General features: G+C 39.3%; 1 protein-coding gene across 6 annotated transcripts in view; it reads left to right on the forward strand.

The window, feature by feature from the left end:
* Positions 1 to 22020, forward strand: part of AFAP1 (actin filament associated protein 1) — a 113602-nt gene extending 91582 nt beyond the window's left edge. For 2 of the 6 annotated variants that reach the window (XM_083862222.1, XM_083862226.1), the window contains 9 exons: positions 1834 to 2045; positions 3488 to 3633; positions 7160 to 7283; positions 11055 to 11169; positions 12405 to 12569; positions 13114 to 13304; positions 14022 to 14183; positions 15953 to 16003; positions 18646 to 22020. In XM_083862222.1, coding sequence (XP_083718348.1) covers positions 1834 to 2045; positions 3488 to 3633; positions 7160 to 7283; positions 11055 to 11169; positions 12405 to 12569; positions 13114 to 13304; positions 14022 to 14183; positions 15953 to 16003; positions 18646 to 18672 — 1193 coding nt within the window. In that variant the 3' untranslated portion in view covers positions 18673 to 22020. Of the gene's footprint in view, positions 1 to 1833; positions 2046 to 3487; positions 3634 to 7159; positions 7326 to 8990; positions 9249 to 11054; positions 11170 to 12404; positions 12570 to 13113; positions 13305 to 14021; positions 14184 to 15952; positions 16004 to 18645 lie in introns of all 6 variants that reach the window. The other 4 variants (XM_083862227.1, XM_083862223.1, XM_083862224.1 and 1 more) reach the window with 4 other exon arrangements.
* The last annotated feature ends 4622 nt before the right edge of the window (positions 22021 to 26642 follow it).

Raw genomic sequence — 26642 nt, forward strand, 5'->3', positions numbered from 1 at the left:
AAAATATATAAATGTCTAGACTTTGGTCATTGCAGGAAGTCTTTGCTAGAAGGAGTTTCTCACCACCAACAGTTTGGCTCAGTTCAGTGCCCTCTGGGAGGCTGCTCCATAGTTGAAGGTTTTCACACTTTAGAAGGCTCTACCTCCCATGAACAAAGGGAAAATCCCAGCAGGGCTGCAGGTGTCACTCAGATAGAGTAGAAACTAAAACCAATCTGCACTTGGAGTCATGGCAAAGCTCTTGCCCACAACATCACTGCTCCTAGACTGCCTGCACTGAGCTGAGTGTTAATGCCCCAAAGGGGGACACATTTGAGGTATTTTGGTCATTGAAGCTTGTGAAGGTTTAAGCAGAGATATGTGGAGGTAAAAGTGGGATCCTGTGTAGTTCTACTCTACAGCAGGAAGTTTTGCAAGAGCTTTTCTGAGAGGTGCACTGGGAGCAGACGGGAAGAACTGTCTGAAAAAAGGGACTCTCACTCCAAAACAAGCTGTATCTGGCTTGCATGGGAAGGTTTTTCTCATTTCTAGGGATTGTAATGCAATGTACAGAGATACAGGAGGAGGGAGGAGAGCTGAAGAGTGTGATTATCACAAGGAGCCAAAACCAGAGGATTAAGCACATCCTCATTTTTTATAGCACCTTCCAAGATGTTCACAATTCTGATCTGCTATATCCTGTTGGATCACAGTTTGACCTTGGAACCATAATGTTGGAAGGAAAACCCAGAAAAATGAATAATAAGTCATAGTTTTAATGAAAACCAAAGAGAGAGCTCTCCAACAGGATTAAATAAAAATCATGTCTGAGATAGAAGACAACTTTTTAACTTCACTTCTGGCTTTTGCAAGATATCATTTATTTCCCTCCTCATAGGCTGTTGGAAGCAGCAACATGCTGAATTCATGTGCCATTTGTAATGTGGAAGCAAAATTAAAAGGTTTTGATTTAATGGTATTTTTTTTAATATATTTTCAAACTATACTAAGGCAGGAAAAGTGGGCATTGCTTTGATTGTAATGTTTGAGTCTGGAATGATTGTTGCTGTGGCACAGAGAAGGAAAACCACAAAAATCTGCCAATTTATGATATTATATGCCTAGACACTGTATTGATCTAGAGCATGGTAAGAAAAGTGGGTGGTTTTAAAAGAAATTTTTGATGATATTTTAATATGTAAGGGTACAGTATCATAATTACTTCCTGAATTTTAAACCAATACAAATTTAATTTCTATCTGCGTAGGTAACAATCTTTTAAGTTCATGTTTGCAAGTGCTGCAAACCAGATGTCAATTCTTCTTTCTAAATGTAATTAGACCATAGAGCATCAACACTTAGTAGGTCTTTTAAACAGTACTTTTGGATGTCACAAGGTAACTCAATACATAATTATATAATATGAGCGGTGATTTTCCCAGAAAAATTTGGTCAGCCACAGTTATCAAAGTGATTACCCATGGAGAGGGAGAGTGAACACATTGGCTGTCTATGTAACTTCTCTTATCAGTGTCCCTCTCCCATTCTTACTGAAGTCCTGGGGACCTGTGTGCTCCTACACATCCAGCTGCTGCAGGGACTGACACAGAACAGCTGTTTGCACATGAGCTGGATCACATATTTATATGCTTTATCTAGGTTATTGGCACAGTCAAAGTTTTCATTAAAAGAAGTGGAGCAGGGTCATTTACTTGTCTTCCTAAAATCCATCTGGATTTTCTATTAGAAGAGGAACAAGTTATTTAAAGGCTAGCATTACATTGAGAAGGGTTTTTTTCCTTCCTTTTCAGAAAAAGTGAGGAGTAAAACATCTCATATTGCATTTTATTGCAGGATATCTCAACGTGCTCTCTAACAACCGTTGGCGCGAGCGCTGGTGCAGAGTGAAGGACAATAAACTCATTTTCCACAAGGACAGGACAGATCTGAAGACACACATAGTTTCTATCCCACTCCGTGGCTGCGAAGTCATTCTGGGGCTGGACTCGAAGCATCCCCTGACCTTCCGCTTGCTCCGGAACGGGCAGGAGGTTGCTGTGCTTGAGGTACAATCGCTGTGACTTTTGGGAACTCCCACAAGGTGAATTAGAAAAGCACTTCTATACAGCCTATGTCTGTCCAATCAGAAAAAAAAAATCTTTGGAATGATATTATTGCAGAGGTGAATAATAAATATTGGAAGGAGAAAAGAAATAGTAAGTGTTGTAGACAAAGAAAGAACTGAGATGTAATGTAGTTCAGAAATCTTCTCAGTAAAATACTTTTCTCTGTACTGATCTCCCTTGACCTAGTGGCACTAAAATATCCCTGCTCCTTCTCTAGGCACACTTTTGTATCAGGGATATAATTATTTTGGGTAAATAACTTAGCAATAACTAAATAATGCATCACTGTTGACGGGAGCTCTAAACCTCCTAACTTTCATTTGTCTGCTATTTATAGGAACTCCTTTTGCTCAGTCTGTATCTGTATTAATACAATTATGCTTTTAAGAAAATGCAGTGTGCCAGCAGCCTGGTGTTTCTCTTGACTCTCCTCACGTGCACACACCTTTGTCTGTGTTAGGTGGGTCAGGCTTCCTATAGGGGCTTTATTCATCATCTTCTAAACCTGAAATGAAAATACTTGAAGCCAAGTATAATGAGTAGGAGGTGAACTTTACTTTCAGTGGCAGGACAGGCACTTTGCTCTGGATTTTCGACTACAGGTCGTGTCTCCTGTCATTTCAACCAGACCTGTTATCAGAGAGCACTTCAGAGAACTTGAAAATCTAGAAAACAGCTCAAGGAACAATGAAAAGCAATGAAATACATAAAATTAAGAAATTTAGAAACACTAAATTTGTTAATGGCAAGTTGTTGCCTTTCCCCTGCTACTTCTATCCAATATTTGTTTTGCTACTATTTAACTTTTGAATTGGTGACTTGAAGCAAAATATGAAAAAACTGGTTATTTTAATAGTATTAATGCTTTTACTTGTGTTATCAGGAAGATGAATGCCATTATCTAGGCAAGTATTTTTCAAAAAATAATGTTAAAATCTCTTCACTATTTTGTTCCCTCTTTCCTCTTGCTTCTGCTTAACTGCAACACTTTCTTCTCCAGAGTCATGTTATCTAAAAATCCGCCAGCCTAACATAGGAAAATAATTATGTTAAAGCATTCAGTATTCTGAAGTCTAAAATAAGCATTACTTGAATCTAAATCCACTGGCCTTAAACAATTATTTTTTCTTCTTTTTAGTGGATTTCCCACTTTGTATTACATCATAACTGATGAGCACATAGCTTACTTAAAGTGCCCTCCTTCTAGCAAAGCAGATTTAATATGAAATCCTGAGGTTTTTAGGAGTTCAGCAGAGTGAAACCAGAGCCTCTCATACAATGTGGTAGCAATTTGTCAACCAAGAAGAATGCACATTTTGCAATAGTGCCTGGCCCAGTGGCAGAGCAAAGACCTGACCTATGTTCTTGCCCTCTCCTCGCAGGCCTCCTCCTCTGAAGACATGGGCAGATGGATAGGAATTCTTCTGGCAGAAACAGGGTCCTCAACAGACCCTGGAGCTCTGCACTACGACTACATCGATGTGGAAATGACGGCAAGCGTCATCCAGACTGCAAAACAAACCTTCTGGTGAGAGCTGTTTGCCTACCCGGCTGTTCCCAGTGCTCTGAGAATTTATATCCATGTATTAACTCCACTGCCAGCACAGCTTATCAAAATCCACCTCCCTCTTTGCCAGACACTGAACTCCTGGAGAGTTTCAGCATTGTTAGCATGTTAGATGTGTTTATGATTATTGTGTTGGAATCCTGCTAAGTTCTGGAAAAGATGCAAGGCACTATGCAACTTAATTCAAATCTTTACTAATTTTTTTTCAATAAGACCCCTTATTAAATGCTATATTTTAATCTCCTATTTTGCCTAAAGTCTTAGAGATATCCCTGGAAGAGAACAAATATTCTGAAATATGCAGCTACATAATTCACATTTATTGGCTGTATTTGCTTTACACATAGGGAAATACACAGCGTATAATTGATCAATATATGCTGCACACTCACAAGTCTATAGCAAATTTAAATCTTGGATAGTCACATAATCAGTGTTTCCTTCTCAAGTTCTTTCTGATTAATTAAAAACTTCATCAAACTCACCCCAGTTCAATTATTTCCTGGGGTTTAATATAAGAGGTGGAAGTTGGGAGAGTGTCTAGAGGGTGCAGCATGGAAACTGTTGAAATTGCAAATCAGTACAACGAATTCCACATTACTGATCCTGTGCTAAAAGGAGAAATGCATACTTAGCATATACAGTGATTTACATGTTCAAATCATTTGAGGCATTAAAGCAGTCTTTGGTGGGGAAAGATCATAATTTTTCCTTGGCTAGATGAGGTTTTTAGAAATGGAAGTGAAGAAACAGTGGGGACAGGGGGATGCACTGCTGCAGTTGCTCCCCATGGTCAGAAAGTGGGTGGCCTGAGAAGACAGCTGGCAAAGGCATCATCCCTCATCCCTCTGCAAGATGACACTCCCTAGACTAATTTGGAATTTGTGTGACTTAATGCATTAGGGAATCACACCCCATCTGCCCATCATGACTTTAAGCAGATAGAAAATGAAGGGGGAAAAAAAAAGGAAGACAGTTTTGGAGTTTTCCAGAAGATCCTATTCCCATAAGCAAGCTGCCAAGAGAAGTTAACAAGAGAAAATGCCCAGGTTCAGAGTCCAGTTTGAATGACTTCTGATAGAAATCAAAGTGACTGAGTGTTAACACAAGCCCAGTTTTGTGAAAGCCAAATAATTTTGATAGACTTAGAATGCACTTAGCATGCAGACTTACATTAGTATTTGTTTAGAAGTCAATAGGGCTCAAAAGGTTTATCCTGTGTTGACATGTATTTTTGCTTCAGTCAGCATCTAGCAATAACCACAGTTAAGAGAAATAGAATGGTAACCTTTTCCCCATGAATTCTATATGAGTTTCCTTCTCTACACAAATGTGGTACTAATTGGAGCCAAGTTAAAAATATATACAACTAGACCACATGTTAGAAAGGAGTGTTAAGCAACTTGCAAAGTAGCAGAATTTCCCTGTTAAGAACTAATTAAAATTCATTGGGTGTCTTTAAGAGCCTGTGAGGGCTTGCTGATAAGCAACAGAGTAGCTGTCTGCTGATTTTTAGCTACTGCTAGAAAATGAGGAAAAATTACGATGATACTTAAATGTTAATGAACTACTACATTTGCCCTTAATAAAATGAATATCAGTATTCCAAATTAAATGCAGTTATCATTAAAGCTTAGTTTATCGCTCAGTCACTTTAGATTATTGGTTATTCACTTACTAAGACTGATGCTTTGCAAAACTATCGGCTCCTCATTAATAGCCCTGTCAATTTCCTTCATGTAAATCATTAGCTATGGAGGAAAAGCTGAAGAAAAAGTGCTTCCAAGCAAGTTTCTCTGATTTCCTTTTAGCAGTTTCTGAACACAATTAACTTGCATGGATGCACCTGAAAACATGATTAATGAGGATTATTGAAATAATGATTATGAATTGTGCAACTATTGAGATAAATCTTGCCTTCCTTTGGTGGTGGAAATAGTTACTACAGGTGCATCAGATGCCACTAATGAGTATCCCAGTTTTCAGGCATGGTTATTGTATATTCCTGTAATTGGAGGCTCTTAACTAGAAAGAAATAGAGCAAAAACTCCAAACTCAGTTCTTCAGACCAACCAGAAACACTTGTATAATGCTCTTCTTTAAGAACAGTAAACAAATGCAGCCCTCTAATAATGTCTAACAAGGTATGAGTTACGATAAAGTTAAAAAAATTTTTATCATGGAATTTTCCTTGGGCTTTTTGCTATTAGTTTGTTTGAAGTAGGAAAAGCTTCTGTCTAATGTTTTTTCCATCCCCACACTGCCCTGAAAGGTTCACACCGAGCTAGGCAGGTTTGTCCCTCCTGTGAGCCCAGGTTTCCTGTGCCTCAGGTGAGCCACAGTTCTCCCTCAGAATGAGAAATTCAATGGACTACATGTTATTCCAAAGCCAAAAGAAAGCAACTGTTGAAACCACAAGCATTCCTGAGCTCCTGCCAGCGCTACAGAAGACCCTCTCTGCTTTAGCAGTGCTTTATCATATTTTATGAATGTCAGCACAGACTCTGAATAGTTCCATTGTTTGGGATGGAAAACATTGTTTTCCCATTCATGTACACCTGAAACTGTAGGAATGGAATTATTTTGGATCTCACTCTATACCTTACTCGATTCCAGCCATTGCTACAAAGGAAAACACCCTTGGGGTCATTATTGCTGTCAGGCATGACTCTGCCCTATTCTGCATTGTTAGAGCTTTGCAAACCTGGTGTAGTTCTTGATATCTCACATATGTTCTGCAGAATTCCAGTAAAACAAGCAACAGGGTTGATTTGGACAGGATAAGGGAGAAGAAATTAAAATACATTAAATAAATGTATATCCTTTTTAAATTTTCCAGAGGACTCAGGTCCCCCATGTGTAACAGTGAGAATGAGCATATAGAGTATTTGCATGTACCATCACCCAGAGAGATTTGGGAAGCATAGTGCCATAGCCAGCCAAAAGTCCTGATACAGAAAAGAAGAGTTCTCAGGTTTTGAGGAAATAATTATTCAGGAAATTTTAATAGATATGTTAACCTGGATTTCAGTGAAATTATGTAGGGTTTTTCAAATTTTTGCTGGATTTTATTCTTGGTTCTCTCATTGCCTAAGTTTGCATCCCCCTGAGCATGCATGCACACAGAAACACCTGCTTCTCCCCAGTGCAGACAACAAGGGAATGTTTCTGGGACCTTGTCAGGCTGGTGTATAACAGAAATCAGCAGGTTCCCGTGTAAACATGCCACTGAGCAATTACAGCTGTTGCCCCCCCAGCCTTCACAGATTCATATCCCCACTGTAAGAATGGAGAACAGGAACATATGTTGTGTTATTGGCTGTAGCAGAAATGTGTGAGCAGCAAAGAAAGAAAGACTGCCCTGCAGAAAATGAGAAGCCCTGTGCTTCCAGGCTACATAATCAGGCATGGGGAATATACCACTGAATCATCATTTAGGCTTAGGTTTAAGTGCTGGTTTTTATTGTTTTTGCTTTGCATTATTCAGTTTCATGAACAGGCGGGTTATATCTACCAGTCCATACCGGGGAAGCACTGCCAACGGCTACGCCTGTCCAAGTGGAATGGCACTTCATTACGATGATGTTCCCTGCATAAATGGATCGGTAAGAGTGGGATTTGCACAGAACAAATGGTTTGCATGTGTTCAATGCGTGGACATCTGAAAATTAGATTATCTAAAGATCCTCACTGAGCAGTTTCCAGATGAACTCAGATTTTTTTGATTGGGGGTTGCAAACTCCTCTCACACCCATAGAATGTAAGGGCATGGGACATATTGTTTACATTAACCTGCATGTGAGCCAATGTGCATTTAGAAAGCAGTTGCCTGTTGATGATTTGTTGCCAGGTCCTTGAATATAATACTCACTTGAGGAGATGTTCTTTTAGATTGAAGATTATCTAAAGATCCTCACTGAGCAGTTTCCAGATGAACTCAGATTTTTTTGATTGGGGGTTGCAAACTCCTCTCACACCCATAGAATGTAAGGGCATGGGACATATTGTTTACATTAACCTGCATGTGAGCCAATGTGCATTTAGAAAGCAGTTGCCTGTTGATGATTTGTTGCCAGGTCCTTGAATATAATACTCACTTGAGGAGATGTTCTTTTAGATTGCACTGGAAAGAGCAAAATTAAGGACTTAATTACACCAGGCACTTTTTGATGTCTCAAAAAACCACCAAAACCCAAACACTTCTCAGTCCCTGCGGCTGCATTCCTGAGGACTGCGGGTGCTGCTCATCCCAAAGGAGAACCACAGTAGTCATTTCCATCTTCATAAACTGCAGAGCTGATCGTAGGCAGATGCATAATAGGATTTAACATCTAGTGGATGCTAACCAATAGCAAAATGGGATCCTCAGGAGGATTTACAGGGGAGCTACAGCCCGTCAGCTCTTAATTTGAGCTATTGTATAAAGACTCCACTAAGGGCAAACTCAAGAGAAATTAAGAGTTTCAAAGTGTGAAATAGACTGGACACTCAGCCCTCCAATATGTGAGCAATGTCCAGAAGATGTTAGAAATCCCCTCTTGGGAACAGGGCATGATCACTTGTGTGGAGAGCAGTCCCTGCATAGTTCTCAGATGTGCTCATGCCTTTGAGTAGTGTACTGCCATGGGTTAAGGAAGGATATTTAACAGTCAGGTTGGTTTCTTTTAAGGTTAATCAGATGAATCACTGGAGTACAAATGTTGAGCTTGCCATTTTTCTAAAAATTAAAAAAAGAAAACCAAAAACACAAAAAACCAACTATTTTAGTTCTTGTAGCTCAGAATAATAAATCTCTGTCAAATCTCAGAATAATAAATCTCTATCAAATAAAATCTGCTAGCATACCAACAGTTGATATTCATGGGAAAGACATGTAGCCTGAAGAAATTAAAAAAACAAACTGGAAAAAAACTTGGCTTCTGGTAACTGCTAGCCTATATTACTTTTAACAACTCATGTACCAGATGTAATCCCATGGATTCATCTGAGTAAACTGCAAGTAGCCCCCTGTTAACACAGTCTGCCTGTGCTCCCTTGGTGATTGAGCTACCAGCCGAAGGTGCAGTCCATGAAACAGCAAGGGTGAGAGGTTTGCTTATACTATAGAATATGCTCAGGGCTGAGGCTGTGAGCCATGGAATGCAATGCTTGCTTTCCACATGGTGTCCTTCCCCCACTTTTAAATAGTTTAAGTGTATGCTCGCTAACAGCCTCACTGAGGGCTTGCTGGAGTCCAAAGCATCACTAATGTTTTAATTTCACTTAGAAGGTTCTGCATGGTGCATTGTTCACTAACTGCTGAGGTGTGTGTGTTGCAGTGGGAACCAGAAGATGGCTTTCCTTCTTCTCGTAGCAGGAACATTGGAGAAGAAATGCTTTATGATAACGCAGGCCTGTACGATAACTTGCCATCTCCAAAAATCTTTGCGCGCTATCCGCCAGCTGACAGGAAACCCAATAGGTTATCTACTGACAAACTCTCCTCTAACCATTACAAATACCCTGTCTCATCCAATCTGTCTTCTGCTCAGTCTGTCACTAATACCTCTGCTGTGGGGAGGGGATCTGGCTCGCAGGTACTGTACTATTTAATACTTAACAAAGCTTTTTATTTATTGGCTGTTCTGTTTGTCTGGTTGTTATCTGAAGGGGTTATTAGAGTCCCTTAGTGTTAACACTGAAGTGCCTGAAGTTTATGAGCCCACTGCAAATGAAGCAGGTTTGCAAAATTATAAATTCCCATGTGGAAGTAGTGGTACTTTTGCCTACATATTCTTGATGATTTAAAGATTGTGAATAATAAGAAAAAAATAAATGTGACCTTCCACATTTAACCTGAATGCATGTCTAGCTACCTTCTGGCTCCTCAGGCAGAGATGTCTTTGAAAAAAAAACAACAAAAAAGATAGGACATATGACCTGACAGTCATATGTCATATGAGTGACAGTAAATTTCACTCTTTAGAACTGTACTAATCTATATATCATGAATACTGTGATTATATATTTTGTGAATGTGAATATGCATATATCTCATAACTTGATGTTATATATTTAGTAAATTATGTTGAATATATTCATATATACCATCTTTATATTTTTGCCTGTTACTTTCTTCCCTATTAAAAAAAAAAAAAAAAAGTCTAGGCTGCTTTCTGAGGGTGGCTTGAGGCTTTTGTACCTCAAACATGAACCTACAGAGCAGATGAAGTCCTGTGAGCTCAGTGTTGTAGCAGATGGGCACTACCCAGCAGGGGAGCAGAGCAAGCCTTGCTCACAGCCATGCCAGGAACCCTCTCAGAGCCCTTAGCTGGTCTCTGAAAGGTGGTCATTGGCTTAAAGCAATATATCACAGCGTGAATATATCATAGTGATGGGTGGTTTTCAATCTAACCTGACATGGAACAGTTAAGATAAATGTTTCCTTTGTATAAGGTACCTGTCATACTGTGTGTTAACTCACTTAAACTATACAAAACCCTCATATAGTGGAATATTAGAATTCAGTGCCATTGCAGAATTGGAGGTAGACATGAGCAATAAATTACTGCAGCAGCAAGCTTCTTAGTGCACTCCCAATTCAGTCCTCACAAACTTTTGGAAGCAGGAGAACAGAGCATGGCACACATATGTCCTGTGCTTGGCTAGAGCATCCTCCATGGGAACACTTTGAGTAGTCAGGACAGGATTATCTTCCCAGGGTTCAGTATATTGTTATGAGCCCTCTAAATGGAAACCCCTGGAACATGAGATATTCTGTTCCTGGTAATCTTTTGGGCCTGTCTGGGCATTATGGGAGGGTTTTTTAAGTAAGAAAAGCTTTTAAGTGGTAGCTAGAAGTTGTGTAAGGGGAAAACAATATGTTAACTCCTAGCACTTAAAAACATGTAATAATCATATTGTTAAAAAAACCTGCCACCACAAGGACAGCAAGGTCATATAGTAAATAAGAAACAGTATTGATTGTTTTGCATGGAAAACCCTGGTAGGTTTTACTGTGTGAAATTAACTCTGAAAACCTTGTGTTTCAAGAGACTTTACTGTAAAAAATTTTTCAAAGGTACATTTTTTCTGCCTTGCAATGGCTTTCTTAATACTGCAAATGCCAGGGTTCTAAACTCATTGGAAACCATGATGCCACCAGGAACAGGCAGTTCATCCCCTTGTTATCCTGTGATTGCTGTCACAGCTCCTGCTGAGCAGGCAGCTCCCAGAGGCGTCTCTGGAGGAAGCGCTGTCTCCAGCCCAATCAATGTGCTCTATTAGGGCTCTCTGATGTAGCAAGCAGCTTTCTGTCAAGCTCTGCCCTTGATGAAAGGGTGAAAGTAATGCCTGTGGCACGGGACTAGCTGGAGCCCATTTGTACTTTTGTTTTCAAACAGTTTAAAGGCAAGAAGCCTCCTGTGACTACTAATGGGATCACCGGAAAAGCAAGAACTTTAAATAGCCAGCCGAAGAAATCTGAAACAGTTTCCTGTGTGAAGCGCACTGCATCCAGTAAGTATCTGTCCTCACTGCTGCCTTCCTTGGAGTGGAGTCAGGAGGGTGCCCCAAAAGAGCTCTTGTCTCAGCACACAAAGTAAAGAACTAGTGTGATTTTTGTGTGGCTGAGAGGCTGAGGAGGAGAGGCCAAGGCTTTGAATAGGAGATGTATTGGTAACTCCAGCCACACCACACAAGGAAAGGGTGTCATATGGGAGAATGATAAATGTGAAATGTGGACCCGTGGCTGCTGCCAAGTCATGAGGATAGCAGGGAAAAAAAGAAGGATAATGATTCCTCATTTGGAGGAGAGAGGAATTCTATCTTCCTGTTGGAAAAGGAGGATGAGGAGCTGGTATGGATGTAAGAACACTGTGTTGTTCAAAAGTGGACTTACTAGTGAAGTCTTATTTAAGGAATTGTGGATTTAATGGCAACAAGAGAAATTTGCATTAGACTTTAGGACAAAAGTCAGTAGCTTCTAACTGGCTAAAACTGGCTTAACAACTCTTTGTCAGGAATGATTTCATATCATAGATGTGCCATGTGACAGGCAAAGTGATCTCTCAGCTGACCTATCATCTTTGAGTCTGCAACTAGAGCAGAGGTATAGAGGGGGCTGTGATATGAATTAAACCACAAATATATGTGAGCCGTGAAATGAAAGCATATGTATGGGAAACAAAAAAAGAAAAAGAAAGCTGTCAAGAATCAAAGAAGTGTGAATATCTTTGTATTCTCTTATGTAAGGTGAGAAAGGATGTGCACTTGAAGTAGGAATGAAAGCCAGGCAAAAGGCGAAGCAGGTGGTTTTTCCTCTGACCTTTCCAATTAGGAATGAAGGGTTCATAGCTGGAGAGGAGCTCTCCCTTCCATCTTCTGAACTACAGAGAAAGGCAAGGCCATTTCTCAAAACCAGTGTGCTATAAGGTTACTGGTATTTCTCATTTTCCTCATGTAAATATAAAGAACAAACTCTCTCCCATATCACTTTTGTAGCTGTGCTGCAGAACTTGGCAGAAATCGTGGACCTTGAGAAACAGCCAGTGGAAGGAGTATGCCAAACCTTTTTCTCAAACCATAGAATTATAGAATGGTTTGAGTTGGAAGGGAGCCTTGAAGATCATCTAGTTGCAACACCCCTGCTGTGGGGAGCCATGACATGCTTCATGTCATGTTTAGTCTCAGGGAATAGTTCAGAGTTGTACTGTTAGTTTAAACCCTAATTAACTACAATGTGATATATGCAGATGCAGAGCAGTACAAATACGGCAAGAATCGTGTGGAGGCAGATGCAAAGAGATTACAAAGTAAAGAGGAGGAGCTGCTAAAGAAAAAAGAAGCCCTCCGGAATAGGCTGGCCCAGCTCCGGAAAGAAAGAAAAGATCTGCGTGCTGCCATTGAAGTCAATGCTGGTAGGAGATGCTTTTTTGTGCTGAATTCTCATCTGAGAATTAATTACCCAAACAGCTTTGGGTTCTGTGGTGAAGACATGTCACCCTAAGCAAGGTTTGGTTTCGATGCTGAGCAGTACTCTGTAATGCATCTATTTGCTTTCTCTATAGATACAAAATATATAAGATAAAAGTACATATGTGTAAGTGTATTTTATATATGCATGTGTACATATACACATACCTAAGGAACTACACTGGTGAGAACTTCAGATAAGCAGAAAATAGGAATAATTTTTTTGTCACTAGCTAATTACATTTTCATGATATGGAAAAATAAAAAAACCCAAAAACAGCAATACTGATTTGAAACCAGACTGGATGGAAAGCATTTGATTTATGCTACTAAACTTTTTACATGAAAAATGTGTTTTATGTAAAGTACCTAAGGTTTTTTCATGTCACTGATACGTAGAGACCTTGTTTCCTTACTGTTAGAAAGAAAATAAATTCTCTAGATGTCAATTTAAGGTTATTGAAATAATAAAATTGCTGTGAATGACAGGCAGGAAGACCCAAGGGATTCTTGAAGACAAGTTAAAGAAGCTGGAAGAGGAGTGTAAGCAGAAGGAGGCTGAGCGTGTAAACCTGGAGCTAGAACTGACTGAGGTGAAGGAGAGCCTTAAGAAAGCCTTGGCTGGTGGCATCACACTGGGCTTGGCTATTGAACCCAAATCAGGAACATCAAGTCCACAGGTATGCAAAGCCATTGAACATGCAAATCCCAGTACCATGGGCTGGGAGTGCTCAGCCTTCCCAGCTCCAGCAAAAATGAGTAGGAACAGAGAGTTTTATAATGGTTTATTAAGCCCTAGAAATAAGAGAAGAAGTAAATGCCTTTCTGTGTTATTTACATTTCCTACAGCAGCAGGGAGCAGGTAGACATGGGAATCACAGGCAGGATGTGTTAGGATAAGGTGCAAACAGCTGACACCGTGTCCTCAGTGGTTGTAGAAGTGCAGGAGCCAAGATATTGCTCCAGCCCAGGGACATGTAAATGCACCAAGTCATCATGCACTGATGGAGATCTGCTTGTGCTGGTCCCTATCAGTTGTGTCACACTTTGCAAGGGCTGCATCTCTCTCCTTCAGGGTGGAGCTTGGCAGTCCTGGCTTGTGCTATAGATCTGTGTCTGAAGTAGCCATCAGAGAAAGATCAGAGAGGGATACATCAATTCTTCTGGATTATCCATAGTTGTTTAATCAGACCCATTGTCTAACTTCAATTTTCATCACAGAACACACATGCACATTGTTTTTTTTCTTTTGTGCTAATCTCTTTTCCATTTATTCATCATTATTATAAATATAGTTTCTTTAAAAAAGAGTTCTGCTGTTCTGAATCAAAAGTAGAAAATATTGCATATGTGACTACTTGGAGTAAACTCAATATAGGCTTTTCACTCTTTATTAGTCTCCAATTTTCAAGCACCGAACTTTGGAAAACTCTCCCATCTCCAGCTGTGACACCAGTGATACTGAATGCTCCATCCCAGTGAACAGTGCAGCAGCTCTGAAGCGACCTCCCTCATCAAACAATTCTCCATGTCGAGGCCATGTCCTTCGAAAAGCAAAGGTGAGAGAACGGATGTCTTAATCTTCTTTTTTTGTGCTTTTTCATACTTTCTTACAAAGTCTTATTTGGCCTTAAGAAGAGAATATCTAAATTATTCATATTACTACATAAATACTACTAGTTTGGGGAACCTTTTGCAGAAGAATTGGTAAGTAGTTTGGGAGACAGATTTGACTCTGATTCCATGTTTTTCTCTGTTGCATTATAGATTTAATTGGCAAAGTGGTCTGTGGTGTAGACAGTCCATGTGTCCACTACTCTGTGTAGCAGAGAAGTGGTTAAAAGAGCACTGTTACAGTAAGAGATTAGAAATGGCACAAGATTGGGTCTGATCTTTTCCAGCCACTGCAATAAGAGAGTAGATGTACATTATAATTAATGACAATATGTTGTGTAAGTATCTACTCAATGTACATTTAAAGTAAAAGTTGAATTGCTTTAATTATGTCTTGCAAGCACCAGGCTGAAATTTGCCGTCCTCTTGTATTGTTGCAGTTTTCTAATTTTTGTGGTTTAGTTTAAATGGGATTTGTATGACCATTCTTCTGGGCTAATTTTGCTGGCAACATAAGCATGTGGGCAACACATAACCAAGGGTGACAGTAATAGCATTGGATCCAATCTTTTGTTTATTTAGTAGTTCACTGCTAGTTGTAATTATAAAAGCAATAATCATAAACACTTGTTGTTCATGAAGGCTATTTCCTTTTTTCATTGATGTCTTCTGTTCTGGGATTTCTTCAAGTAACTTTTGTTACATGTATTCATTGATTATATACATTTCCAGTGTCTGAGCATAAGCCTAGAGGTTAAATGTAGTAGATACTAAAAAATCAGCATCTCAAAAGCTTGTTTTATTATTAAATTATCATAATAGAATTATTTCTCCCTCTATACCATTAGTGAGAGCTTTCTCACCCTTCTTCTACCCCCTTTCCATGGACATCAACTGCTTTGTCCTTCCAGTTTGCCTGATTCAATTAAATCCAACTAATTACATTCAGCATAATTACACTCAGGTTTCCGTTCTAATCAACTTTGAAGTTTGCAGCTTGTGTTTCAAACCTGAAAAAGGATTTATGTGCTCTAAAGCTTATCTGTATATTCCAATTATACCCTGATTTGTCCCATAATGATATCATCTCTAGCTGCACATTTTGTCTTAGATATGGATGTTAGCTCAGCAATACTTAAGGAATGTGGTCCAGCAGAGCACAGTCCTTGCAGATGGGAGCATGGATTTGTGCTGGGCAGGCACATTAAATCCAGCCATCTAATTGTTACAGCTGGAGAAAGCAGGACATTATAAAAGCCTAAACATTTTTGGTGTAAAGAATACCTTCCAGCTGCAGTAAATTTTTATGGTCAGCATATACCATACAGGAAAAACCCTGCTGCATTGTTTGGTGTTGGTGTGCTTTGCATGGCACAATAAGTTGGTCAAGACGAATCTTGGATTTTTGGCAGAGGAATCTTGGATATAGGATTAGGCTAATCAAAAAGGATATGGAACAACTAAGCATATTTTTCCCATGCTGGGAAAAAACAAAGTATCCAATTCAGCTTTAACAGCTTTTTCCCTAAAACCTCATGCACTAAATATTAAGAGTGAAATTTTGCTGAATTAGATAGTGCAACCCAATCTGTTCTCAGCCCATTGGCAGCCCCAGCTGCCATCAGGTGCACATCTGCAGCACGCCCCACGCTCAGGGGTCGCTGTACATGTGCGGGGGTGGAATTTGGCTCTCAACTCTTTTGGCCTTTTGCAGTTGCGAGTAAGCCCAGGCCTTGTAGATGTGGCTCAGGAAAGGGCGTCACACGTGAGTATCCTAGAGCAGAACTTGGCTCTGCATGCCTGGATGTCAGTGCAGTTGGTGGGAGTGGAACAGATCCCACGGCTGTGCTTGCACTTGCATCTCTGGCAGCTGGCACATCTCCCAATGCTATGAGGGACTTGTATAAACGTTCAAAATGTCAGAACATGAGTTTTTCCCCTGGTGTGTATTCGAATGCACTGAATGCCTCCCTCCTTGCCCTTTTCCTTGCACAGAGGATGCTGAGCCTGTCACCTGCAAGCCTTGTGTTCACAGCCAGCCTCGTGTCACGGCCATGGCCATGGTCACTCACCAGGCAGCAGCGCTGTGCCTGTGCTGGGGCAGCTGCTGCTGCTGCTGCTGCTGCTGCTGCTGTGCCTCTGTGCCTGCACAGCCACCAAAAGCTTTCTTCTCTCACATGCGCTGATGTTAGAAGGAAATACAGAGAGAAGCAGTAAGACAGATGTAGAGTTAAGTATAAGAAAGAACAGCAATTTAGGGATTGGCTAATCAGGACATATGTACATACACATATATATGCATAAATGCATTTGAATTTTTTAACTTTTCTTTTTGCCAGTATCTTTACATTTTTTTTTTAGAAAGTAATTATGCATATTTTTAAGAAGCCAGAAGGCATTTTAATTGCAATTTTGTCTAATCTGTACTTGGCTAGAAATGGAGACTCTAATTAAAATATGGAAAACCATATTCTGCATCAGTAGTCCTGGGCAAGTAAAAAGATTCAAATATCCTTGCTGTACAGCAATTATTTAAACATTTCACATATTCATTTAAATATAAAATTAGTTTCTAAAACTGAATTGTTATGTGCAGCAAGAAAACTGAAATTAGTATTTCTGATTTGTTTTTGAAACTAGTGGGCTGGTGAATGTCAGCATCTTACATCTTGCTTGTGTTCAAGGACTGGAGAAGAAAAGGAGTTGTCTCAGTTTCCCAGCTCCCAGTTAGGCTGTCAGTGTTGACTTAGACATTCTTTCCTTGGTGTGAACCTGCAGGAGCAGTGGAAAGAAAGAAAAAGTTCCTTTTGCACCTGCAAAAGAAGCTTCTGTTTTCAAGGCTGATTTAACACTTCAAAAAAATTCTCCTCCCAGTTGCTTAGCCAAGGACTTCCTTTATAGCTTTGGTAGCATATCCATAAAGAATATACATTGAATAGAATTTTAAAAGTAATCTAATTTTTACCAGTACTGTGTTTTAACTTTAGACTTACCATAATTTGAAGAGTAAAACTGAATATTTAACATACACGAATTTTAGTAAAAGCACCATTTAAATTAAAAAAAACCTCAAACACAAGTTTAGAAACAAAGTAAATTATTGTCGACCTTTAAACCCAAGGGTTGTTTTCTTCTTACATTGCTAAAGCAGGAATCAACTGTGACCTTTACTGTTATTTTACAGCAGCTGAAGAGGTGTCATGGTCATACAGCTGTTCAGCCAAACTAATGCTCTTACTGCTTTCAGCAGCAGGAACAGCTATTTACGTGCATAAGTAATGGATTTCAGTCAGAGCTCTTAAATGTTGTGGAATGAGTGTTAAATTCAGGAATTCAGGTTGGAAGCCAAGTCAGCAGGCTGCCTGCAGAGTGTCTCTGCAGAGTGGATGGGTCAGGGAGGAATCCAGCCCCCAGTGCCTGGCAAGGAGCAGCTGGGCGGTTGCTCCAAGGGGATTGCTGGAGGCAGAGGCCACCTTCTGTGGATCTTCAGCAGTTCCTGGTGGCTGTAGGGGTGTGATTCAAGGAGTGGTACACTGGGGGTGTCCTAAGGTGAGCCCATCCTGCTTCAGCCCGTCTGATTCTATGTACTGTTAGAAAATGCTGTAGGTATCATTCGATAGCCACAAGTTTTACTGAGCTCGGTGTTCAGCTGTAACAATCTCATGATTTTCACTTTTGTGGCAGAAGAAACAGCAATACCCTGCTCTGAGACCTTTGACCAAAAGCATTATAGATTCCATGTTTTGCTGTGGATGGTGTCCTTGTCCTCAGCTAACAGGTGGGAAAACTGAGGCACAGAAAGTCAAAGCAATTCTTTAACTTGCCAGGCAATAGCTCAATTTGGATTATCTGTAAGGGAAACGAATACAATGCAAAATTACTTGTTTTTCTTAACCCTGCCTGTTAGTCTCTCTGCTAAGTTGCTCTTTTTAGCCATAGAATTATGTGTTTGCCATGAGTCTAATAATAAAAAAAAAAAATGAAGAGCAGTAAAGCAATCACTTGGTGTCAGCTCTGAGAGATATTGAGGGCTTCCTGCTGTCTCACACAAGTCGTTTAGAGAGCTCTGTGTGCTTAAATCAGCCTCTCCCTTACTCAGGGAGAGCTGAGTGCTTTACACCAGCTGTGGAGTGTGAATTGCTCCAGAAATCCCCTCTGCAGAATACAAATATGGCTTATTTGCACTGCACTAAAAAATAGGTTGCTGTATATAGTTGTGGAAGGGTGGATGCTGTGCACAGACTCTATCAGAACATACTTCTCTAACTAATTTGTGGGATGAATCCAGCAAAGTTAATGGAAAAACTGTTATTGACCCCAGTTGTGGCTTAGCAGATACGATGACATCAGTGAAATATCCTGATTTCTTTTAACAGTTTCTGTATCTTTTTATTCCCCCCTTTCCAGGAATGGGAGATGAAAAATGGAACATAAACATAGCAAAGCCACTCACTCTCCGTAAAGGCCTTACCTACTACAGACCAAGACATAGGCTGCAAAGGACTCACCTGAAAGATCACATCAAGTGATAAAACATAAGAAGTTTTATAACTCTGTTAAGTTAATGGTAGCTTGGCGCTAATTTGCCTGTATTCCCTCTACTGTATTGCTGTGTAACGTGTGCCCTGTTTTATTAGCTGTAAGTCCTTGTTTCCAACTTCACTGGTAAAGAAAATGAAAACCAAAACCACCATAGGAATTAAAAAGGAGCATAAAGTCACAGTTGAAAGTTTGCTGAACCAGCAAAGAACCAGCAGTGTTAATTATAGTGCATCAGATGGTGGGAACACTGCTGAAGACTGGTGTGAAATCTTGACTCTTAGAGGTTAAAACTGCCTTCTGAACTCTGCCACAGAGCAGGTCTCACTCCTCAGCACAGACTGTGCTGGTAGCTGCTCACATGGCAAAACTAAACTGAAGAAATGTGCTCACAGAAGCAGCAGTGCCTGCTCAGCCCAGGAGCTCTGCAGGGCCGCCGCCCTCCGCGGCTCAACAACAACTCATTAGTGAAGCATTTTTTGGATACTTTTTAGACAGATGCTTTTGTCATTGGTAGATAAAAAGCTGCCAAACTTCAAGACAGATGCATTTTTGTACGTTCTCTTTTATTGCTGTTCTGAAGCACCAGTCATTTTCAAAGGTCATGTTCTTGAGCTATGACTTGTTCCTGATTTTTTTAAAAGGCAAACAGGTATTTTTAGATACTGCTTCTTTTCTATACATTTTGAAGAAAAAGAAAACAGTTGAAATTAGTCCTCGACAGATAATGGCAACTCAGAATAATTTATGCAGTCAGTCTTGTTTTGTTTTTTATAAAATAGTATTGTTAAACTTGAGGTATAGAACACTGCTGTACTTAGTTTCCTTTGTCTTTTCAGACCTCAGCTATTATTTTTGAGGAAGATGGACTGAAAAGGTGATAATTTTTGACTCTTTTATAAACAGTTGAACAAACAATTGGGGATTTTCTCAAACAGGAGTCCATTTCTGTTTACTAGGAAACAGCATCTTGCATTTCAGTCTGTAAAATTATAAAAATCTGTTTTTCTTTGTCTCCATCCATGTCATTCCTGATAAATTATATGCAGTAAATTGCCACTGGAGCCCTTCAAAATCTCAAGATTAGCTTTTAAAAATCAGAAGGGGGTTGGGGGGTGAATGTATAATAAGATGGTTTTTTAGAAGTTTTTCTCTTGTTTTTTTTAAGCCTTTGGAGAGCTTTCAATCATTCCCTCAAGATTTTTTTCCTCCTCGACTGTGAGGAATAGAAAATTTAAAAATTACCTCAAAATATGAATAGTATTTTAATCACAGATGTAAGGGCAGGAGTCTTGATAATTAATTAAGACTGCAATTAAAATCAAAGAAGTTGGCAAGACAGCAGTTATCGAGGATCACATCCCTTTATGGCCAAGCCTGCAGATTATCTCTTACCTTTAGCAATGGGTGTGTGCAACTCTTGGAAGATACACTGGGATTCTCAGCTGAGCTGGATGCCAGAGGACTTCCTGCAGGAGTTTTTGGGATTTGAAGGCACAGAGCTATCAGAGGCCTGGCAGCTGACAGGAGACAGGGCTGTGTCCTGTTCCCAAATGCATTTAGGGCCAGGGATCTCACTGACCTTCGCAGTGTAGAAATGGGACCCAGCATGAGAAAAGGCTCTTTGCTTCTTGTGACTGTACTTGGTACAAAGTGCCACAGGAGTGCAGATACAGTAGGAAAGCAAGTGTCAGTGTGGTTTTCATTGAAAACACGATTTTTTTTAAAATATTAGTTTAGGTCACTTATTAACTCTCTAACTAGAGGGCACATTCTGTACTGTATTACTACGGCCTAAACACCATCAAATTCCCAGAAATAATAGCAGAAACAAATTTGAAGCGAAAGTAAGTTCATTTAGGCTTTTTATTTCAAATTAAGTTATTTATTTGTATATTTCAATAAATATTTAATTTATATCTGTACATATTTATAATGCAAATTAGGCTTCTAGTCAGTGTTAGCAATGATGTAACAGTTGCCATTAAGAAGTGGTCCCGCATCAAGTAATGCAGAGTAGTCAAAAGCCAGATCACTTGTTTTGTTTACCCAATATTGGCATTGTTTCTTTCCACCCATGGTAAAAAATAAGAAAAAATTCCTTGGCAAGGACAGGTTGCCTGAGATAGATGTGTGTAAATCTCTGCCCAGGCAAACAGAAATTGTGTGGTGCAGCCTTCCTTCAGCTCTGCTGTAGCTGCAGGTCTCCCTGAGCACCTATAGTGCCTGCTGCACAGGGGCTGCCACCTAAACTAAACATCTTTCACTCTTCCTCCAGCAAAGACTCCACAAAGCCACCACCACTTTAGTCTATTCTATAGAACAGCCAAGGTTTTGAAAGGAGTAAAACCAAAAAGCTTGGGAAATAACCTCTCTATAGACCACTCTCAGTGCTGTGAAATGTACTCTGTTGCCTTGTATAGCACTATGCTGCACAATTTTTTATAAAGAGCGACAGAGCTTGTATTTTCAGCGTTTTTAGATTTCAGGATCACCAGGCAAACTCAGCCACAGAGCAGCAAGACTTTTGTTTTAAAGGAAAACACCTGTATTTTGAACCATTTCTATGTCTTCTATGAAAATGTTACACTTATGCTTCCTCACCAAATGCCTGTTACTGTACCAGGTGCTTTTTTAAAATTGCTTTTTTGTTTGGTTGGTTTTTTAATGGGTGATGCTTTGTTTTATAAAAAACCCAGCTCGTAACTTTGGGGGATCAGGGGCGTTTTTTTAATGAGATGATTGTGGCAATTTGATTTTTCAAATGGGGAATATTACTTTAGTATCAAGTTTTGTTAGACACTTTCAAATTAATTGGCCCAGGGTGTATGTTGTATGATAATGTTCTCATATTAAGAATGTAATTATTTCCTTATTGTATTTTTTAAAAAACAAAATCATATTTAAAAAAAATCTCAGTGAAAAAAAAGCATGATAGAAACATGAAAAAAAAGGTTTTGTTTTATTTTTGTTATTGGATATGTTGGCAGTGCCCATTATAATTGACTGTAAATATAGCCTTTCTACTGTATTTCTGTGTATTTAAGTTTTTTTGACACACATTCATGGACACTTCTGTTAAAAACAAAAACAAAAGTCCAAAATAGACTCACCTTCAAATGTGTGTCTTGGTAGCTTCAACTAACTTTATGCCTTTCTAGTTTATTCTTCAGAAAGTCTTGCAAAGTGTGAAGAAAGACAGGCACCTGGTAGGTGCGACAGATCCGAGACTATTATTAATAAAGTTACCTGTTAAAAAAAGGATTTGCATTGTGGTTTCTTGGTGTTTGTAAGTTCAAGAAGCATCTTGAGGTGCTGAGATGGCACCTGCCTCAGCTGAGAACCGTTCTCCCATGCCAGTTAGCTGAAAAATGTTTGGACATTATCATGAGTATTTTTTGGTATCAGTTGTATCCCCACTTAACTGAGTGATGACCTCCTACAACTTGAATGCAGCCTAAGGACCCTCTTGGCAATGGGAATGTGGAATTTGATGTATGTAGAGCTCACAGCTGCACTTCCCACTTTGCCTGTTGCATCTGCTCCAGTTTGCTTAGATATCAACTCCATTAATAAATTATGCAATGTGTAGAACATTAAAAATTACCCCTAAGAAATGAAAGTGGATTAAAATTAAACTGAGCTGATTATCAGGCTACTTAAAGATGAATGTAGCAATTTCTTGTAGATGACTGACAGATGAGATTGCGAAGTGTTGAGCTGTAATTACTCCTTGCTGCCTTTCTTAGATTTTGCTCTTGCTCCTGTTACACCACAATTATTACCAAATTTATAAAGTAGAAAGCTTAAGTAGACTATACATTTCATTTTCCCAAACTGAGGGAAGCAATATTCTAAAGTAGTTAATTGATTTCTTTTCTGTTACAGCCTCCAAGATCATAATGGAGTTGTAGTAGGTAGGTTCATGGACTGCATAATAGCAATTTAAGACAACAAATAAATGAAAACAAACAAAAATCAACCTAAAAACACAACAGAAAAAAATAAGAAAACCACCTGCATTGCTGGTGTCTCAGTCATCTGCTTTTGGACCTATACAATGCCATCCAAAGTCTGGGCACTGACTGCCATAAGTAAACTATGGATGATGGTACAAGGGACACAGCAATCCCTCCACACAAAGAAAAATCCTGTTCATATTACAATGAAGTTCAAGGGGAAAACAAAGTTAAGGTCATTCCAATGTGAAAAAAAAGAGATAATCTTGAGGAGGGGACTGTGTTAACTGGTTTTAAAAATGGGAAAATAAAACAGTCCCTGCCACTAACAGTAGAAGCACTGACGGTACCAAAATTAATGATCAGGTTCAAAACACTGCCCAATTCAGCTACTAGAACTTGTCACAGAATTTTATTGATGCTAAAACCTGATATGGGTCCATAAACAATAAACCAAATTTGTGGCAGGAAGTAATTACTTAAAGCTATCAAACACCAAGCTCCCTGCTTCAAAGCAGAAAAGTCCGGCTCCTGGGAGGCTGTAGGCTGGAAGTGTGTTCTGTGTAAGTGTCCTTGTGTGCTTTCCCCTGCTCCTCTAGCATTGCTACTGATAAATTAAGCTGTTTTCTTTCACAGAAAAATTGGGATTTTTTCACACCAGCCATTACAAAAACATTCCCTTCTATACAGCAGTGTATCATATTCTTTTCAATTTGACTTCTAAAGCAAGCATCTCTCTTTTAAGATCAAGGCAATACAAAATTATTCCTCACAATTTATTAGATAACAAAAATTTAAATCTTATCAAGGGCATGCCTCATCAGTAGTCTACTTACGAGGAAATAATTTTCCTTTTAGACTTTTTAGAACCCGTAGAGTTACAGCTACATGGTCCTGAGCTGAAAAAAAAAAGCTCAATTCCTGGTTTAATTACTAATTTATAAGTAGACAGTTGATTGCTTTCACTGAATTATTACTTAGAATTTTTACTTTTTTAGCCTGTTTTTTGGCACGTACTGCTGATTTTGAAACTTTTTTTTGAGATCAGCTTTTGCTCTGATGATGTAATGGCAAGACTGCATCCTTTTATCGTTTTCAAAATACACTATACAGCATTTGTAGTATTTTACTTCAGCTTTTGAAAACCGTGAGGATCAGAGTATAGTAACATTTTCTCCACAGCAGCTGGATCCATAAGAAAGCAAAATATACTTCAAGGCATAAATCACAAAAACAAAACAAAAAAATAGTGAAAAGAAATCAGTGTCTTAATGGAAAACAGGAAAAAATATTGGCTGTTGTTTATGCCTCAGAAGTTTTATTATAGAGGCATGACTTATGATGATGTTGAAACCAGTTAAGCTTCAAAATAGTATAGCAATTAATATGACTTTGATGATGACAGCAAAGGAAGCAGAACTGAAGCAATTATTCTTTTATTTCCATGGAAATCAGTTTCTGAAGTAAAGTAGCCCTTCAGGTTAAGTATTAGCAAATTTTATTTGGTGTCTCATTTATTGGAACAGCTTGTCTGTGTCTGTTCTCACTCTTGACCTTCCAAATCAGGAGCTTTTCCTTGGAAAGGTCTATTGGAACATTATTAAAAATAAGAGACTTTAGAATTTCTTTGAGTTTTGCTTTAATTTATATCAGAGCACTAAATTTGGAAAATGAGATGTCATTTGAGATGCAACAGTCTGCTTTTGGAGAGCTGAACTGCAGTTTAAAGTCTCAGCTAGCCACAATATAGGATTAGAGAATGTAAAATGACAAATTGCAATGTTCCCTAGCTGAGCTAGTCAAGTAGGGGAAGCCTCAAGCTTCGTTCCTGTACCCCACCTCACATTCAGCATGGTGTGCCACAGGGAAGGGTCACACCACAGCGTTCCTCCAGCTGCCAGCTCCTTCAGCAGGCACTATGAGGAAGTGCTGAACTAGAGCAGACCGAGAAAATTCAGTTTAATCTTGTCTCAATTATTTTTCCTTTTAATTATCCATCTTCACATCCTCAAAATATAGCCACTCCATGAATAAATAATCCATTTGTGGTCCTATTAAAACTTCATTGTAGTCTATAAAATTTGTATAGCTAATTAAAAAATCAGTAGATAATAATTCATGTTTCTGCTTTATCCCAGTATGAGGTTTAGGAAGACTTCACACTGCACAACCACAACAATTAGCAACACCTCTGTTCTTCCCTATTGTAGGCCACAGACAGTGAAAAGAACCATCAAGTTTTTGTTCTACCAGTGTCAGACTTTCCATGTGAAGGCACCAAGCTACACAGCAGCAATCACCTCTCAGCAAACCATAAACTCTATTCCAGCCTGAAATATGAGCTACACCAAGAGCAGCTCATCTCTAAACTTTGAAGCAGGAAGGAATGTCTAGTCTGTAGGGATGCAAGGCATATTCTGACTTTAGCAATTCAGTGACCTTCGCAAAGACAGAAAGCACTTGCAAGGACCAGCAGGAGAAAATCTTTAGGATATTAAGGCTAAGACTTTATAGAAGTACACTATATAATTTTGCATTTCATTTCCAAAGACTGTAGGCAGAGTGAAATAAATATCATACAGTAGCTGGGCATGTCCATGGGCATAATTCTGAGGATTTTGGTTTTGCTGGCTTTGTGTATGATTGAATATAGTTTGTAGCTCAGTTTTATTTTGAGTCAGGGTCTGATCCTTGCACTCAGCTACATCCAGCTTAAGGACTAATTTTGACTCACAGACCCCTAAATTTTGCCAAGAAAAAATGCAGCTTCTACAGCACAGGCAACTCCTTAGGAAAAGAGTGGGGTAAAGGAAGGGCAATTAATAAAAAAGAAAAAAGAGACTGGAATAAAGGCACGGCAAGGGCAGAACACACATATCTTTGTTCTGTTGATGGTGCTCTGTCCTAGGGAGATCAAGACTGAGACCTACGGAATTCTTTAGCTAGACAGAAATCCTGAGCCTCTGATTCAGTGACTTCTCAAACAGCAGCTGCACAGGTTCCGTCTCACCACAGGATGTCACCCTCCACCAGTTACACTGCAGCACCTCAACTCCCAGGGAAAAGGAAAAAGGACTTACCCCTTTCTCCCTAGGAATGAAGTCGAGCTGCAGTAGCAGTCGAGTAGTTTGCTGCTAAATACGGACACACAAACTCTGGAGACTGGTTAGGCCGTTTCCCCTCCACAAACCCCATGAAAAGCTTTAAAAGAAAAACAAAGCAGCCAATAGTTTAGAACCAAATTTTATTAAAGAAAAACCTGGAGTGCAGGTTCTCAGGACAAATGCATACCTTTGGATGCAGTGGAGTACACAGGTACGTATACAGTAGTTTGCCTGCTACATGTTTGGAAGCTGAAAGAGACTGTGATAATCTGTACTGCACAGTTCATCACCATTGTTAAAAATTGCCAAAAACTTGCTTGTGGATCGCTAACAGATACTTGGTTATGTGTGTGCACTACATATTGCACAAGCCTTTATCATTAAGCTATTACTTGTGCAATTGGATCACAGTTAAGTGTTACGTCAAGCATATTCAAACATATATTTGTTTCTTTTTCTCAAAAACAGCACGTCACTACAAAACTGCCATTAAATGTTACATATTTACAAAAATATACAAATAACACTTTTCCCCATTTATGACAATGCACCAGTTATGGATTTATTTCATTCTTCACTTGAGCCCTGTTACTGTATAAAAAGAAACCTGCTTAAAGTCAAGGTCACCTGAAACAAAATTAGGAGAAGGCATGTTCTGTTTTCACAAATACTAGAATGTGCAAAGGCAGAAGGAGAGGACTGTGTAGTCGTGCATGTTAAAGGTAAGGGTTATGGCATACTGATGACTGCTAAGAACCTTCACATGGAGTGGAATAACCCCTTGGTCAAAAATCCGCTTGGA

Source organism: Zosterops lateralis, assembly GCF_965231275.1.
Source record: "Zosterops lateralis genome assembly, chromosome: 5".
Classification (NCBI taxonomy): domain Eukaryota; kingdom Metazoa; phylum Chordata; class Aves; order Passeriformes; family Zosteropidae; genus Zosterops; species Zosterops lateralis.